The following is a 13,297-nucleotide window of genomic DNA, read 5'->3' as shown; positions in this document are numbered from 1 at the left end:
AGTACATGTTGCTCTTAAAGTTTTAAAGAAACTAAAATATGAAGAAATTAAAATTACCAGCAAAACTATAGCAACAGAATATTTGAAGATACAGGCTAGTTCTAAACTCTTAAAACATGAGATAGGCTGTACTCAAAGACTCAAGCATCCAGCGTGTCAGTAGTAACAGCAATTGTTTGTCAAGGAATGGAATTACGGTGGTGCATATCATGATACTTTTGTTGATTTTGTTGATTCTGGAATCTTGGGCATCTGTGTTTAGGGGATCCCTCCATCATTTGGAGAAATTTCATTATGAAGTATCAGAATTATGAAGTATCATATTGTGTAAGAAGGAGGAAAGAGGACAGGGAAAATCTTCATTCCCATTCTTAGAATTTCTGCTTTTATATAATGTAGAAGAACGGAATAAAGGAGAAATAACAATTTCTTTGATTCCAGAAAAGCAAATGACATAAAACTTCCATAAATGGTAGCTGCAAGACATTCTAACTTAAAAACAAGCTAACATATGGCAAAAAAACCCACACCAAAGTGCTGTCTTCAGAACAGTCTTAGGGTATTTTTTGTTTCAGCTGTGATAAAATTCTAAGAAGCTCCTGAAGGACTGTAATGGCACAACTCAGAACTGTTACAGAATAAATTAAGTTTTGCTTGGAAATTTTGCAGACTGATGCCTGTAATCACAGTGTCCTTTGAAGTTTCCTTGGACAACAGAAACTTAAATTTTATCTGATGGGTGATTACAGTTATGGACTTAGTTGGTCTGAAGGTTCCCAGTTGGATATATAATGACTTGAGGTTTTGAATTTTCTACAGTAAAGAAACAAATGTTCAATTAGCTATTACAGAACAGAGCTTGTAAGGTTCACACTTGATTTTGTTTGAAAGATGCTCAAATACAAATAGAATTGTTGCTTATGCAAATGCCAAGAAAGGCCATACCAGAAGTGTGTTAACATACTTCTGGTAAGAACAGAAATGCTTTGGAAGGATTTGTTGGAAAAGTACCCAGTTGGAATTGGTCCCACTGTCAGTCACTAATAAATTAAAATGAAAAAGGCTTGAGGCTGACAACAAACTACAATTCTAGGACATACTGACAAAAAAAAAAAAAAATCTTGTAAGAGTAGTTAATTTAAGTCATAGAGAAGGATAGATATCTTTGTTGTGCATTGAATTGCTCCAGGTAAATTTTTTGAGCATTGTGAGTTCCCAGTTCTGAAATCATAATGTTCTGGAATGATGTTGTAAAGGATGAAATCTTTCTGCATAAACATAAGAAATCCAACAGAGAATGAGAAATTTTGTTTAACATGTTGACCAAGTGATTTTTGTTGTATATGCCAAGGTTTAATCACTATCATATTGAAGGCTTGAATTAGTTTATAATTATCATTTGACTGCTTTGAAAAAGCAAATTTAACCACATCTTTTATATACCTTATTGAAATAGATTTGTGCATAATGTTGCTTAGAACCTAATTTGACATATAGAGTGGATTCCAAAGAAAAAGCTATTTGTTAAGAGTGAGCCTAAGGCTGTATTTCAAAACCAAAATTAATCTAGAAGAGGGAGGGACAATCTTTTTCCCTGTTACAATGCTGCAGAAATATCCATTGAAAGAGTAGTTTCCGTTTCTGTGATGCATTTAGTATATTATTCTGTGTTTATCACACACAGTAAGTCGTTGAGCTTGGAAGAGCATAGCAATTAATGCATTTCTGTGGTTTGAAAGGCATCTGGTCAAAAGAAATATTTCAGACAAATGCTTTTCATATTTTCTGCCAAATACAATTATTACAGAGAACACTTGAGACATTGCCTTCAATATATCCTCTTTGATTTCTTTGTTTCTTTTATTGCTTAATTGTTTTACTTACTCTATGCAAAAAATCAGTCAGTCATGTTTTTTAATATAATATTATATTTTGTGAACTTACTTTAACTTAATCCACCATCCAGGAGTGAATATGATGGAGATCTACAATCACAGCTTTTGAACAAAGCTAATGAAGAAGATAAGAATTGTAGCAGGGCTCTTTCTGTTGTGAGTGCTGTTGTACGAGCAGCCAAAGACCTGTTGCACAGGGCTCTTGCTGTAGATGGTAAGGCTTTTGAAAATTGACTTCCAAAATTTACTTTTCAAAACTTGTTTCTTTGATAGCAAGAGATAATAGTAGAATACCAGTGATACCAAAAATATGATATTTCTCTTTTGCTTTCCAAGGAGTATTTTTCTAACCTTTAATTCCTGTAGGTATTAAACTGATTAACTTTCTAAGTCATTGAGTTACACTTGAGTTATCTATAGACAGATACTACATATAAACTTTCTCATCAACTTAGCAAGTATCATATTAAAGCTAGTAAGATTCTTTATTTCCAAAAGATACGCTATGATGGCTCAGTTACAAATTTTTATTTACACAGTGTGGTAATCGGGAAGACTTGTGAATGTAATGCATTTATGTTTATAAGCACTTAAACATCTGGTTTTGAGAAATATAGACATTAGCCTTAAAACTGAATGGCTTTAGGCTACCATCTTCAGCCATTCTATTTAAAATGTCCTGAATGTTACATAGTGTTGTAGAAAATGGTTTGGAGGGCTGGAAGGAGATTGTTGTGCTAGCTTTTATACCATAGAAAGTGTGAACACAGCTTGACAAAATGGCAAAGAACTGAATAAAATTATGCTCTAAGAGGAGGAAGTTTTTTAACAGAGAACTATAATGGTATGTTTATCTCGGGTGAAGTTTGCAGATTTAGAATTTGACAATGCCTAGATAATGAAAATAATTTAAAGTAGAAACTAGTGTAGAAACTAGAAGTTTTAATCATAAGAAGCAAGCCAGAAAAATGTGGTTTGAACCATGGTACTTTTAATAATAATCCCTGTGCTGTAATTATCTTTGTTTAGCTGAAGACATTCCAGAACTACTCAGCTCTTCCAGTCTGTTTTCAATGCTGCTTCCCCTCATAATAGCCTACATAGGACCAGTAGCAGCAGCTATTCCCAAGGTATGGTACTCAACAAAAATTACTGAAGAAATTTAAGAACGTTGTACAAGGAAAAAGTTTACTCTAGAAATCTGAACATCTTGATTTCCTATGATTTTATAAAGTAGTGGTTTATATTTAACACATGACTCATCGTGAATTTTCACGGAGTCAGGAATTTTAAAAACATGTTATGTTTTAAAAATTACTTTTTATTTTTACTTAAATCAAAGACATGGGGAAAAAAAAACAACAAAAAACCCCCAACAACAAACCAAAAACACTTAAGGAAGCAGAGGGAAAGATAACAGTCTTTACCAGTAGGAAAAGACAAGAAGTTAAAAGGAACTGCATTTACAACTCACTGATGAATATTGGATGAAATGGGTCTTTATGTATTACAAATCCTATTTTTACAGTAAACATCCAAAGCACTAGTAGCTGTTCATTAAATTAGATTATTTATATCAAATTTAGAGATGGAAAGATGTCATCTATATATAAAAATAGCCTTACTTTTCAGTGACATAGCATGTTCCTAGTCTGGAACAGTCTTGAAACCTGTTACGAGATTTACAAATGTCATTAATCCTTAGCTAGTAGACACTACCGACTTTTATTGCTTTTTCATGAACTGTAAACTCTCTTCAGACTTCTATAAAGAGAGGGAGGAGAGAGGACTAGCCACAATATCTAGCAGATTAATTTAATTAAAAATAGTGTCAAATTTTAGTTACCTTGTTACTGTGATGAACTGGTGTTTAGAGCCAAGGATTTTGCTTTAGAAGTGTTACTCCCCTTTGAAGATGTAAAGATTACAGGGAACAATGCAATGCTTAACACTACATGCATTAAAATATATTTGGTATTTGAAAAAATATAATGTAATATAATATGTAAAATAATATATGGATTATATAATAATATATAAAAATACTATTTGTTATAAAACAAAGGATAACTGGACTATCACTTCAGTATGGTATTTGCTTTCTGTCATCTTATGCTTATTGTTCACTAATGTTATGGCTTGTTAGTAGAAGCTGTTTTAGTGATGGTATCTCTGTTGTGTACAGATTTTTGTTTCAGCTTTGGCAAGTCTCCAAAAGGAGTATTTGAGATTAATACAGTGATACTTTTTCTGTCAGGGTTACTTAGATGCAGAATTGGAAAATGACCGAATGAATTGTTGTAGTGATATTCTGAGAATATCCAGAACAACCATTGTAGAGAAATGTATGTTTGTGAGTATTGTTTTCACCTAGCCATAGGTAATACTTTATTGCGTGTGGTATGTTACAGGTTGCTGTTGAGGTCTTTGGCCTAGTACAACAGTTACTTCCTTCTGTGGCAGTTCTGAACCAGAAATATGCTCCTCCAGCTTTTAACCCAAATCAGTCTACAGACAGCACCACCGGAAACCAGCCGGAGCAAGGGCTTTCAGCTTGTACTACCTCCAATCACTATGCTGTTGTAGAAAGTGAGCATCCCTATAAACCTGCCAGTGTTACGCACTATAAGGTAAGCACCATTTCTAAGTGTGCATGCAGTTTCTTAAAAGCTTTTGGCATGTGGGGTTTGTTTCAACATTTACTATCTGAAAAATTGTTGCCATGCCTGGTAATTCATATTGTCTAATATAGGAGACAGTTTCCTGTATTAGTGTACTGCTTTCTGGAGAAATCTCTGTTTGTCCAGTAAGTATAGTGGAGACTGTAGTGGAAACTAGAGTAGTTTTAACCCCCTAATGCAGGTATCTACTGTAAGTCCAGAGATTTGCTCAGTCTTAGATTTTTGTACTTTCATGCAGTTCTTTGCTCCAACTGAGCAGACTGTAGAAGTTGGAAATCTTGATGTATACATTAGCTAATCATATCTCAGACTTTCTTACTTAATGGTAAAACAATTATTTCTAAAAATACCTAGTGTCAATTCCAGTGAAATTAATGACGCATTATAGTGTAGGGATCCCTATGGCTGGTCTGCCAATTTAAATTCTTCAGTAATTTCTTTCACTTGGACCATGATTTGACATTGCAGAAGTCTCTGAAGTCCTTTTAACAGTCACTTTGAATAGGATTCATTCTGCCTTACATGGATGACTACTCCAATAAAACTAGATTTTCCTTGATATCAATAGAGAAAGGGTGTATTTTCTGTTGGAAAAAAGGGCTGAGACATACATTCCCATGTTTTGAAATAGTGAGTTGTGCAGTCACATTGGTTCCTCAACTGTAAATTCAGAGGTAGCAAACCTGGAACCAAGTAAGAGCTGGAGGAGGCCAACTGTAGGAGTTTCCATAAGGCCAAATGCCAGGGGCTGCCCTTGGGCCACAACAACCCCCAGCAGCGCTACAGGCTTGGGGAGGAGTGGCTGGAGAGCTGCCAGTCAGAGAGGGACCTGGGGGTGCTGATTGACAGCCGGCTGAACAGGAGCCAGCAGTGTGCCCAGGGGCCCAAGAAGGCCAATGGCATCCTGGCTTGTGTCAGCAATAGCGTGGCCAGCAGGGACAGGGAAGGGATCTGACCCCTGTCCTCGGCACTGGTGAGGCCGCACCTCGATTCCTGTGTTCAGTTTTGGGCCCCTCACTACAAAAAGGACATTGAATGACTCAAGGGTGTCCAGAGAAGGGCAACGAAGCTGGTGCAGGGTCTGGAGCACAGGTCGTACGGGGAGCGGCTGAGGGAACTGGGGGTGTTTAGTCTGGAGAAGAGGAGGCTGAGGGGAGACCTCATCGCCCTCTACAGCTACCTGAAAGGAGGGTGCAGAGAGCTGGGGATGAGTCTCTTTAACCAAGTAGTAAGCGATAGGACAAAAGGTAATGGCCTGAAGTTGCACCAGGGAAGGTTTAGACTGGATATTAAGAAGCATTTCTTTACAGAATGGGTTGTTGGGCATTGGAATGGGCTGCCCAGGGAGGTGGTGGTGTCCGCATCCCTGGAAGTGTTTAAGAGTCGGGTTGACATAGCGCTGACGGATATGGTGTAGTTGGGGACTGTCAGTGTTAGGTTAATGGTTGGACTAGGTGATCTTCAAAGTCTTTTCCAACCTAGATGATTCTGTAATTCTGTGATTAATTTCTATTCCACTTGCTTGTCTTGTGAGACAGCAAGACATCCATTGCAGAAAATGTAGTTATCATATGATCTCTCTGATGTAGTGATGCTTCGTATTGTTCTGGAAGTTTATGGAGCTTATCTGAAGCCTTAGGTTTAGTTGTTACTGCTTTTGAATTTCTGTAGCTATATGCTATCATACTGCAGGCCATATTCACGAGTGTGATTCAGCTGCTGTATACTTTTCTACGATTTTACAAAACAGATACTGAATGTTTTTGTTGAAGGTGACATTAAAAAAGCTCTTTGAGAGTTAAATGTTTGTAGTAGTCTGTGATTGTTTTGTTTAAACATCCTGTGCAGAGTTCTTAAGAACAACCACAAATTGTATCATCAGCACAAATGCTTAATCCGAACATAATACAGATTATAATTCAATAAGGTGTAAAACATTTCTGGTATATCTGTATTTCAAAAAATGGGTTAGGTTAATGTTAATCTAAAGCATATCAAAACAACTGTAAAGAATTCCATAATTCCATAATTGAATCACTTTCATAGCCTAAATAATTAAAACCAAATGGAAATGAAGAAATAAATGTAAAAAAACCCCACACCCAAAACTTGCACATAATTAGACTGTTGTTTTGTTTTAGGTGTCTTTTCCTGAATGTGTCAGGTGGATAACAATAGAGTTTGACACTCAGTGTGGCACTGCTCAATCAGAGGATGTTCTTCGTTTACTAATTCCTGTCAGAATTGCACAGAGTCTGGGATTTGGACCAAAGCATGCTTCTGTTCATGAAAACCTTAATTCATGGATAGAACTGAAAAAATTTTCTGGATCTTCAGGATGGCCTACCATGGTATTAGTATTGCCAGGTAATAGATAGATACTGCAGTAATTTCTAGTAATGTGAATTATTAAAATAATGAATGGAAATTTTTATTTTTCTGCAAAACTATCTTAGAAAACAACGTTGAAAAGTCTTCATCCAAGCTGGCAAGAGTTCATTATGAGCCATTGGTTGTATATCAGTTGATTATGTTTATATTAGGTTTCTTGTTTGACATGTTGATCTGTGTGTTATTCATGGTTTTACATTACATGTTTTATACAAAGCCGGGGTTTCATATATGCTCATGTAGAAGAAACATACAAAAGGAGGATAATTTTTAAAATTTATTTATTTATTTTATGTATCCTTTTACTTCCTATAAGGAAATGAAGCTCTTTTTTCTCTGGAGACCGCATCAGACTATGTGAAAGATGAAAAGGCTTGTTTTTATGGTTTCAAATGTTATGCAATCGGATACGAATTTAGTCCAGGATCTGATGAGGTAAGGAAAAAGTGAAATGGCTGCAATTGCTGCACCTATTAATTCTCTCCCATAAGGCCAGGGTTTTTTTAAAAAAATATTTGTATTTCCCCTTCTGACTAAATAACATTAGCAAAATATTTTAAAACTAATTTCATATAAGCTTTTAACATATTTTCTTACGACATTATTTGTTTGGATTTCTTTAATCTGAATATTACTGGAATAGTCTTTTGGTTTGGTTTGGGTTTTTAATAACTGTGACAGTCTGCAAATACATAGCACAATTTTATCTATTATGTCAATGGGATGTGAGATTTCCTAAAACTCTGACCTAGACTTCAATCAAAAATCCAAAGGATTGCAGCTTTCAGTTGCACAGTGATTACTGTTTTACTGTCACTGCCAATTATGGGATGACAAACTTGCATTATTTTTCCAGTGTTCACTCATACCAGAACTCTCAGACTCCCTAGAAATGCTGTGCTCATTTAGGCTACCTGAGATACACCTCATCTTGCCTTTAAGGATATGAGATTTTTCCACCACTGTTTCTTTGTTGGGAACATGAAATTTCTTCATGTCCTTGGGCCAGTGCTTTTTTGACCTATTTTAACCTATTTTGACCTATTTTAAGAGATACTGAAAATACTTTATATGCTTTATAGTCATTCCAGAAAAATAGCCCTTCTGTTATCTTGGGACTCTTTGGGCATGTTGCTTCACATGAACTTCACAAGGTCTGCATCTTGCTTACACTGCAACTATCACAGAAGATTTACCTCATCTTATTCCTGGATTCTGCTCAAGTTAAATCATATCTTCAGGTTTTCAAACTGAGATTATTTGGAATTTCATAACATATCGGATATGAAAACATACCATAAGTCTATTAGCTATGATAGTCTCATTGGCTTGCAGCAAATCAGATTTATAAATCCTATAGAAGATCTAACTAGCCTGTGTGTGAGTAATGATAACTTTTGCTTAAGCAGAAAAAAAGAGACAGGACAGATTCATATATGTCATTAATTTTCTAAAAGCATTTACAAAGCTGCTGGTATGTTTTTAATACTTAAGTGCTAAAACATGCCAATATGTTAACTATATCATCTAAAGAAAAGTTGCAGTTGTCTTGAAACATACCTTTTTATAGCCCAAATACTCTAACTTAAAGTTTTATAAATAGAAAAGCAAGTTTTTACAGTGCTTAAGATACCTTACATCTCAGGACTAAAGCTTCTGTAAGAAATATAAGTAGGTGCACAACAATGCAAATTTCTCATTCTTATGGATGATGACAGTTTTCTGAAGTGTTACCATTCATAGAAAAAGCAGCATATGTTCTGGTGACCCCTGTGTTTTCTCTAGCTTAAAGGAACAAAGTATCAGTAAGACCTAGTTCATGTTAGTGGGATTAATTTTTCCACATATGGTTCTTTCTCCTTCCAAAGGACAAGCCTCTGGTACCATTACCTAACCAGTATATTGAATGCCATTCACTGTTAGGGAAGTCTGCAAAAACTGAGAGATGTCATTGTGAGTGAGGGCATCAAGGAGAATTGGGTGTACTTGAACTATGAAACCTTGTTTAAACCTCAGATTTTTGCAAAAAATTTAGATTTTTGCTTTGATGAATGAAAAGGAAGGCTTTTTGCTGTTCATTATTAAATCTACAAAATACCTCCAAAAACTGTTTTCTGTGTAAAAAGTGTTCACACAGCAGGGAACTGTCCAGTGGGTTGATCCACATTTCACATCTTTACTTGCTTGCTGTTTCAGAACCTGCTGGTTTGAGTCCTAAATATGCAGTTTAGCAAGGGTTTAGTTTAATTAAGTATTTTGGAGGTTCTTCAGTCTTCGTGGGAGTCTTGGACAATACCAGGCAAGTCTAGGGTTACTGCTTTTGAAGACTTTTTCCAAAAGAAGGATTTTTTGCCTACTTTATATATTGTTAGTTTCTGTAAGTCTGCCTAGAAAATCCATCAGATGGAGGTGTCCTATCTCCCCCAGTGTTTTCTGGTGCTGGGTTTTCGGGTTTTTTTCCTTCCTGAGAGGCATCTGTCAGACACATGTTGAACCACACACATATTTCATTACAATTTAAAATTGGTGTTAGTGTCAATACCTTTTTGTGAGCAAAGTTAAAGAGGTTGTGCTTGCGTGTAGCTGGGACAAGTTGAAGGGGAAATGTCAGATGTGTTTCTTCATGGTTTAAAATGTAGCTACAACCTCCCTAGCCATACTGCTCTCTCCCCATTCCTTGCACCCAGCCTCCTTCTCTCTGTATTTGAAAACTGTTTTTTCTTGCAAACAAGGTTGAAAGATACTGATAGAGATACTCTCAAGTGTTTTCAGTGACAAGTCTGGTGGGAGGGGTGGCCTTCTCCTTCCTTAGAAGAGCAGTCAAGGGGAAGAAGTAACTTTCCAGTGCAAATAGAAGGTAGAAGAAGCTGTCAAGGGTGTCTCCCAGGATTTATAATGGAGAAAGGGAAATTAGGGAATCTTTTTCCTATCCCTGCTGCTCCAACTAGAGAAAGGAAAGAGGGAGAAAAGTTACCTTTAGACAATATAGGAATGTGAGCTTGTGTGGTATGATATCTGTACAGTTTAGAAGAGGCATTGCTTTACAATCTGAATATGTATCGATTGTTGGGGGTTTTTTGTATTAGGAAGTTTCCTTTCTCTTTAACCAGACAGAAGACACCTATCAACTTTACATGTTCTTACTAGGCTACCAGAAGCACAGTAACCCATTTATTAATACTCATATCTAGTTGAAATTGTTCTAAAAATGTTGGTACGCTGGCCAGTGTCACAGCAAAATATGGCAGTAGTTGTGCAGCAAGAAGTATATCACGGAGAAACTTCGAAGTGGAATACACAGTTAATATCTCTTAGGATAAAGCAGTGTCAGGGAAACTTAGTCTCTGATGTATTTTCTTAGACACTATTTTCACTTTTGAAATTTGTTCCAATTTAAGGGTATTATTCAGCTGGAGAAAGAATTGGCTAATTTAGGAGGATCATGTGCAGCGGCTTTGATGAAGAAAGATCTAGCACTTCCTATTGGTAAGTCCTACTCAAAAAACATACTTAGTTATTTCATCATTGTTTCAGGTTTTCTGAATCAAGATGACCTTTGAGACTTAATGTTTCTTTTAGTTAGAGATAATAATATGAAAATACTTCTTAAAACTGAATTAATCAAACAAGATAATAAAGTGTTTTCTGCTTATGCTGTTCCCTTCGTGTGTATGGGGAGGAGGGAAGCCTGGTCATTTAAATCTGAACCAACTCACCCAATCCACAGGTAGTGTATCAGTGTACGAGCTATGTCCTACAGTTTCCTCCTGGTACTTCACAAATGTGCAGGTATCTTATTTGTATTTCTCTTTCACTGTTCTTTTCTCCCTGCACTCCACACCTTTGTGAATGAAAAATACCTGCAACATTGAATTGCAAAATTTAAAAATCACTTGTTTAAAATCGAAAGTGACCATTGCATCTGTAGACATTATAGCCTCAAATATTTATGCTGTAGTTTGTTTTTTTAATTAAAAAAAAAATTTCACATACTTTTACAGCAAATGCAGCAAATAAAAGTTTACAGTAACCCAAATGTAATTTAAAATGTAAGGAAAAATATGAGTTTATGAAAACTAATTAATATAGAGATTGAATTAGAACTTCTAATTATGCAGCCATATTCTTTGTAATAGCATTTCTCCTAATTAGCATTAGTGAATAGGAAAAACAGGCTTATAATCAATAATAGGATATATTTTTGATCATTTTAATTTAGGAGTACAAACGAGAGCTCAAATATTGTTAATGACACTAGAAGTGTGTATTAATGTGCAGGAAGGCATTGATAAGTGTGCAGTTATAACCACAAAACCTAATTTGGATTTTTTAACCAGATGTTTTGCTTGTATATTTGAATGTGCAAATTTCTAAATTTGTGTTGCAAAAAGACACCTCAATTGCACTGGTAGATCTATGTTTCTCTCTCAAAAGTACAGGCAATTCTATAGTTTAAATAGTGCCCTCTTCTGTTATCCTCCATCCAGTCACATGAGTTTTGTTGACTTCACTAGCACCCATTTGTACTACTGTTCTCCTATGAAAAAAAAAAAAAAAAAAGCTGAAATTGAAATACATCTAACAATTTCCCAGGTTTTCTAATAATTAGTACTTCTCTCTAAAAAAGTTCTTTGTTTAGTTCTGATTTTGAATGTCTAAAACACAAGGGAAATTAGAGGGTACATCAATTGGCTTTATATGCTTTCAGATAGAAGGAATTTGAAATAAAACATGCAGTTAAGTTACATGTGCGGTCTCGGACACCTATAAAAGTGGTTGTGTATCATCTGCAAGAGAGGGGTGATAGGTGCATTGCCTGTAAAGAGTTTCCTGATTAACAACATAACTACAATTGATTCATCTGACAGTTTACCTAACACCAACTCAAGGATTTCAGCCAGGTCTGTTAGTGTTGCAGATAATATTACAGTGTTAATGACATACACGTGTGTTGTTTCACTCCAAGACCACTGGACCCTGTGAATAAACAAAACTGATGAATTATAGGCAGCAGTGGTAGTATTTGCAAATGGAAGGCACAGTACAGCCTTTTTATACTGGTTTTCAGTTGCATGTAATTCTGCTTTGGTTAGGTGTTTTGATTGGTATCGCAGAAAAAGATGCAAGAACGTGGTTTTCTGAAGAGACATTTAAATGCCTTAGTATCAGACTATTTTTTCTTTTTCTGCATTCTAGATTATATATCTTCTACCTTTTTCTGCAAGTGAAACGGTGTCTTAAAAAAATACTTTTGTTACTGCCATGGTTCATCTGCAGAGCACTATCATCTTACTCATGGAATGGAGTGTCCTTTAGGAAAAACCTATATAATTATATAAAAGACTGTCTTGTAGGGCATATGCAGAGAAAGGTCCTTTTTATTAGACTTCTCATACTTTATTTTGTGATTTTTACAATGCTATCCTTTGTCCTCTGTGTCGACATGTATGGGCTAAAGAAAGTACCCTAAGAAAAAGGCTCACTCCACAAAATAGTCAGCAATTTAACTTACAGTGCTTGAACTTTGGCATTTAGAAGTTAGGTATCTATAAGCTAGAAGCTCTAACCTTCTTTTAGAGTTAATTTGGACATCTTCAGAGGATGGTTCATGTGGTATTAAGATGAAGATGTAAGAAAAATTTAATTAATCACCCAAAGGAGGAACCTGTTTCTCCTCCATTTGCTATAAAGATATCTTTTAATACCTAAATCTGAGCTCATTATGTCATGCTTCACTGCCCAAAACTAGATTAAGTAAATACTGCTTCATTTCCCAGATACTCTTTAGACCTCTGGATCCAATTAAGCACTCTTAAAACGTGGTAATTTTAATTAAAACAGTAAGAAGTGTCATGACTTTGTGTCAAGGAAAATAGAATGATGGAACTGACTTCAGACCAGAGTTACTAGTCGTTACATCCTTGTAGGACCTTTACATCTTCAGTTTTATTTGCATGATTTATCTTGTCATATTGACTTTAAGGAGGTTGTCCTTCACTAAGAGGTACCTTGCTTTTTAGTAATTGTTGTTGTGGGTATATTCTGTATACAAATATCCAAATACTTATATAAGTATTCCTCTAGAATCATTAGGGGGGGGAAAAGTTTTCTGAAAGAACATCAAGAAGGCTTAGCCTTTTTTGCTCCAAAGGAAGATGGACCGGACCGTGATCCCTTCATGTACTGGGAAAATTTTATCTTTGAGAGTACACCCAAATACTTTTTGAGTTACCACGTTCAGAAGGCTACACCTCCTCCTTGCCAGTTCTCCAAGACTTAAATTATAATACTTCTTCACAAGAAAGAAATCTTTTCTGTGACAAATTTCTA

General features: G+C 35.6%; 1 protein-coding gene across 3 annotated transcripts in view; it reads left to right on the top strand.

Annotated features, from left to right (window-relative positions):
• MYCBP2 (MYC binding protein 2, E3 ubiquitin protein ligase) overlaps window positions 1–13,297 on the top strand; it is a 173,446-nt gene that overhangs the window by 79,953 nt on the left and 80,196 nt on the right. For all 3 annotated transcript variants that reach the window (XM_026849212.1, XM_026849204.1, XM_026849219.1), the window contains 6 exons: window positions 1,967–2,109; window positions 2,925–3,025; window positions 4,307–4,525; window positions 6,718–6,943; window positions 7,284–7,402; window positions 10,366–10,453. In XM_026849212.1, the coding sequence (XP_026705013.1) occupies window positions 1,967–2,109; window positions 2,925–3,025; window positions 4,307–4,525; window positions 6,718–6,943; window positions 7,284–7,402; window positions 10,366–10,453 (896 nt within the window). The remainder of the gene's footprint in view (window positions 1–1,966; window positions 2,110–2,924; window positions 3,026–4,306; window positions 4,526–6,717; window positions 6,944–7,283; window positions 7,403–10,365; window positions 10,454–13,297) is intronic.

This window comes from Athene cunicularia, assembly GCF_003259725.1.
Source record: "Athene cunicularia isolate RWA chromosome 1 unlocalized genomic scaffold, athCun1 chr1_part1, whole genome shotgun sequence".
Classification (NCBI taxonomy): domain Eukaryota; kingdom Metazoa; phylum Chordata; class Aves; order Strigiformes; family Strigidae; genus Athene; species Athene cunicularia.
Note: the sequence above shows the minus strand (reverse complement) of the source record. Positions and strands in the feature narration are given on the sequence as shown.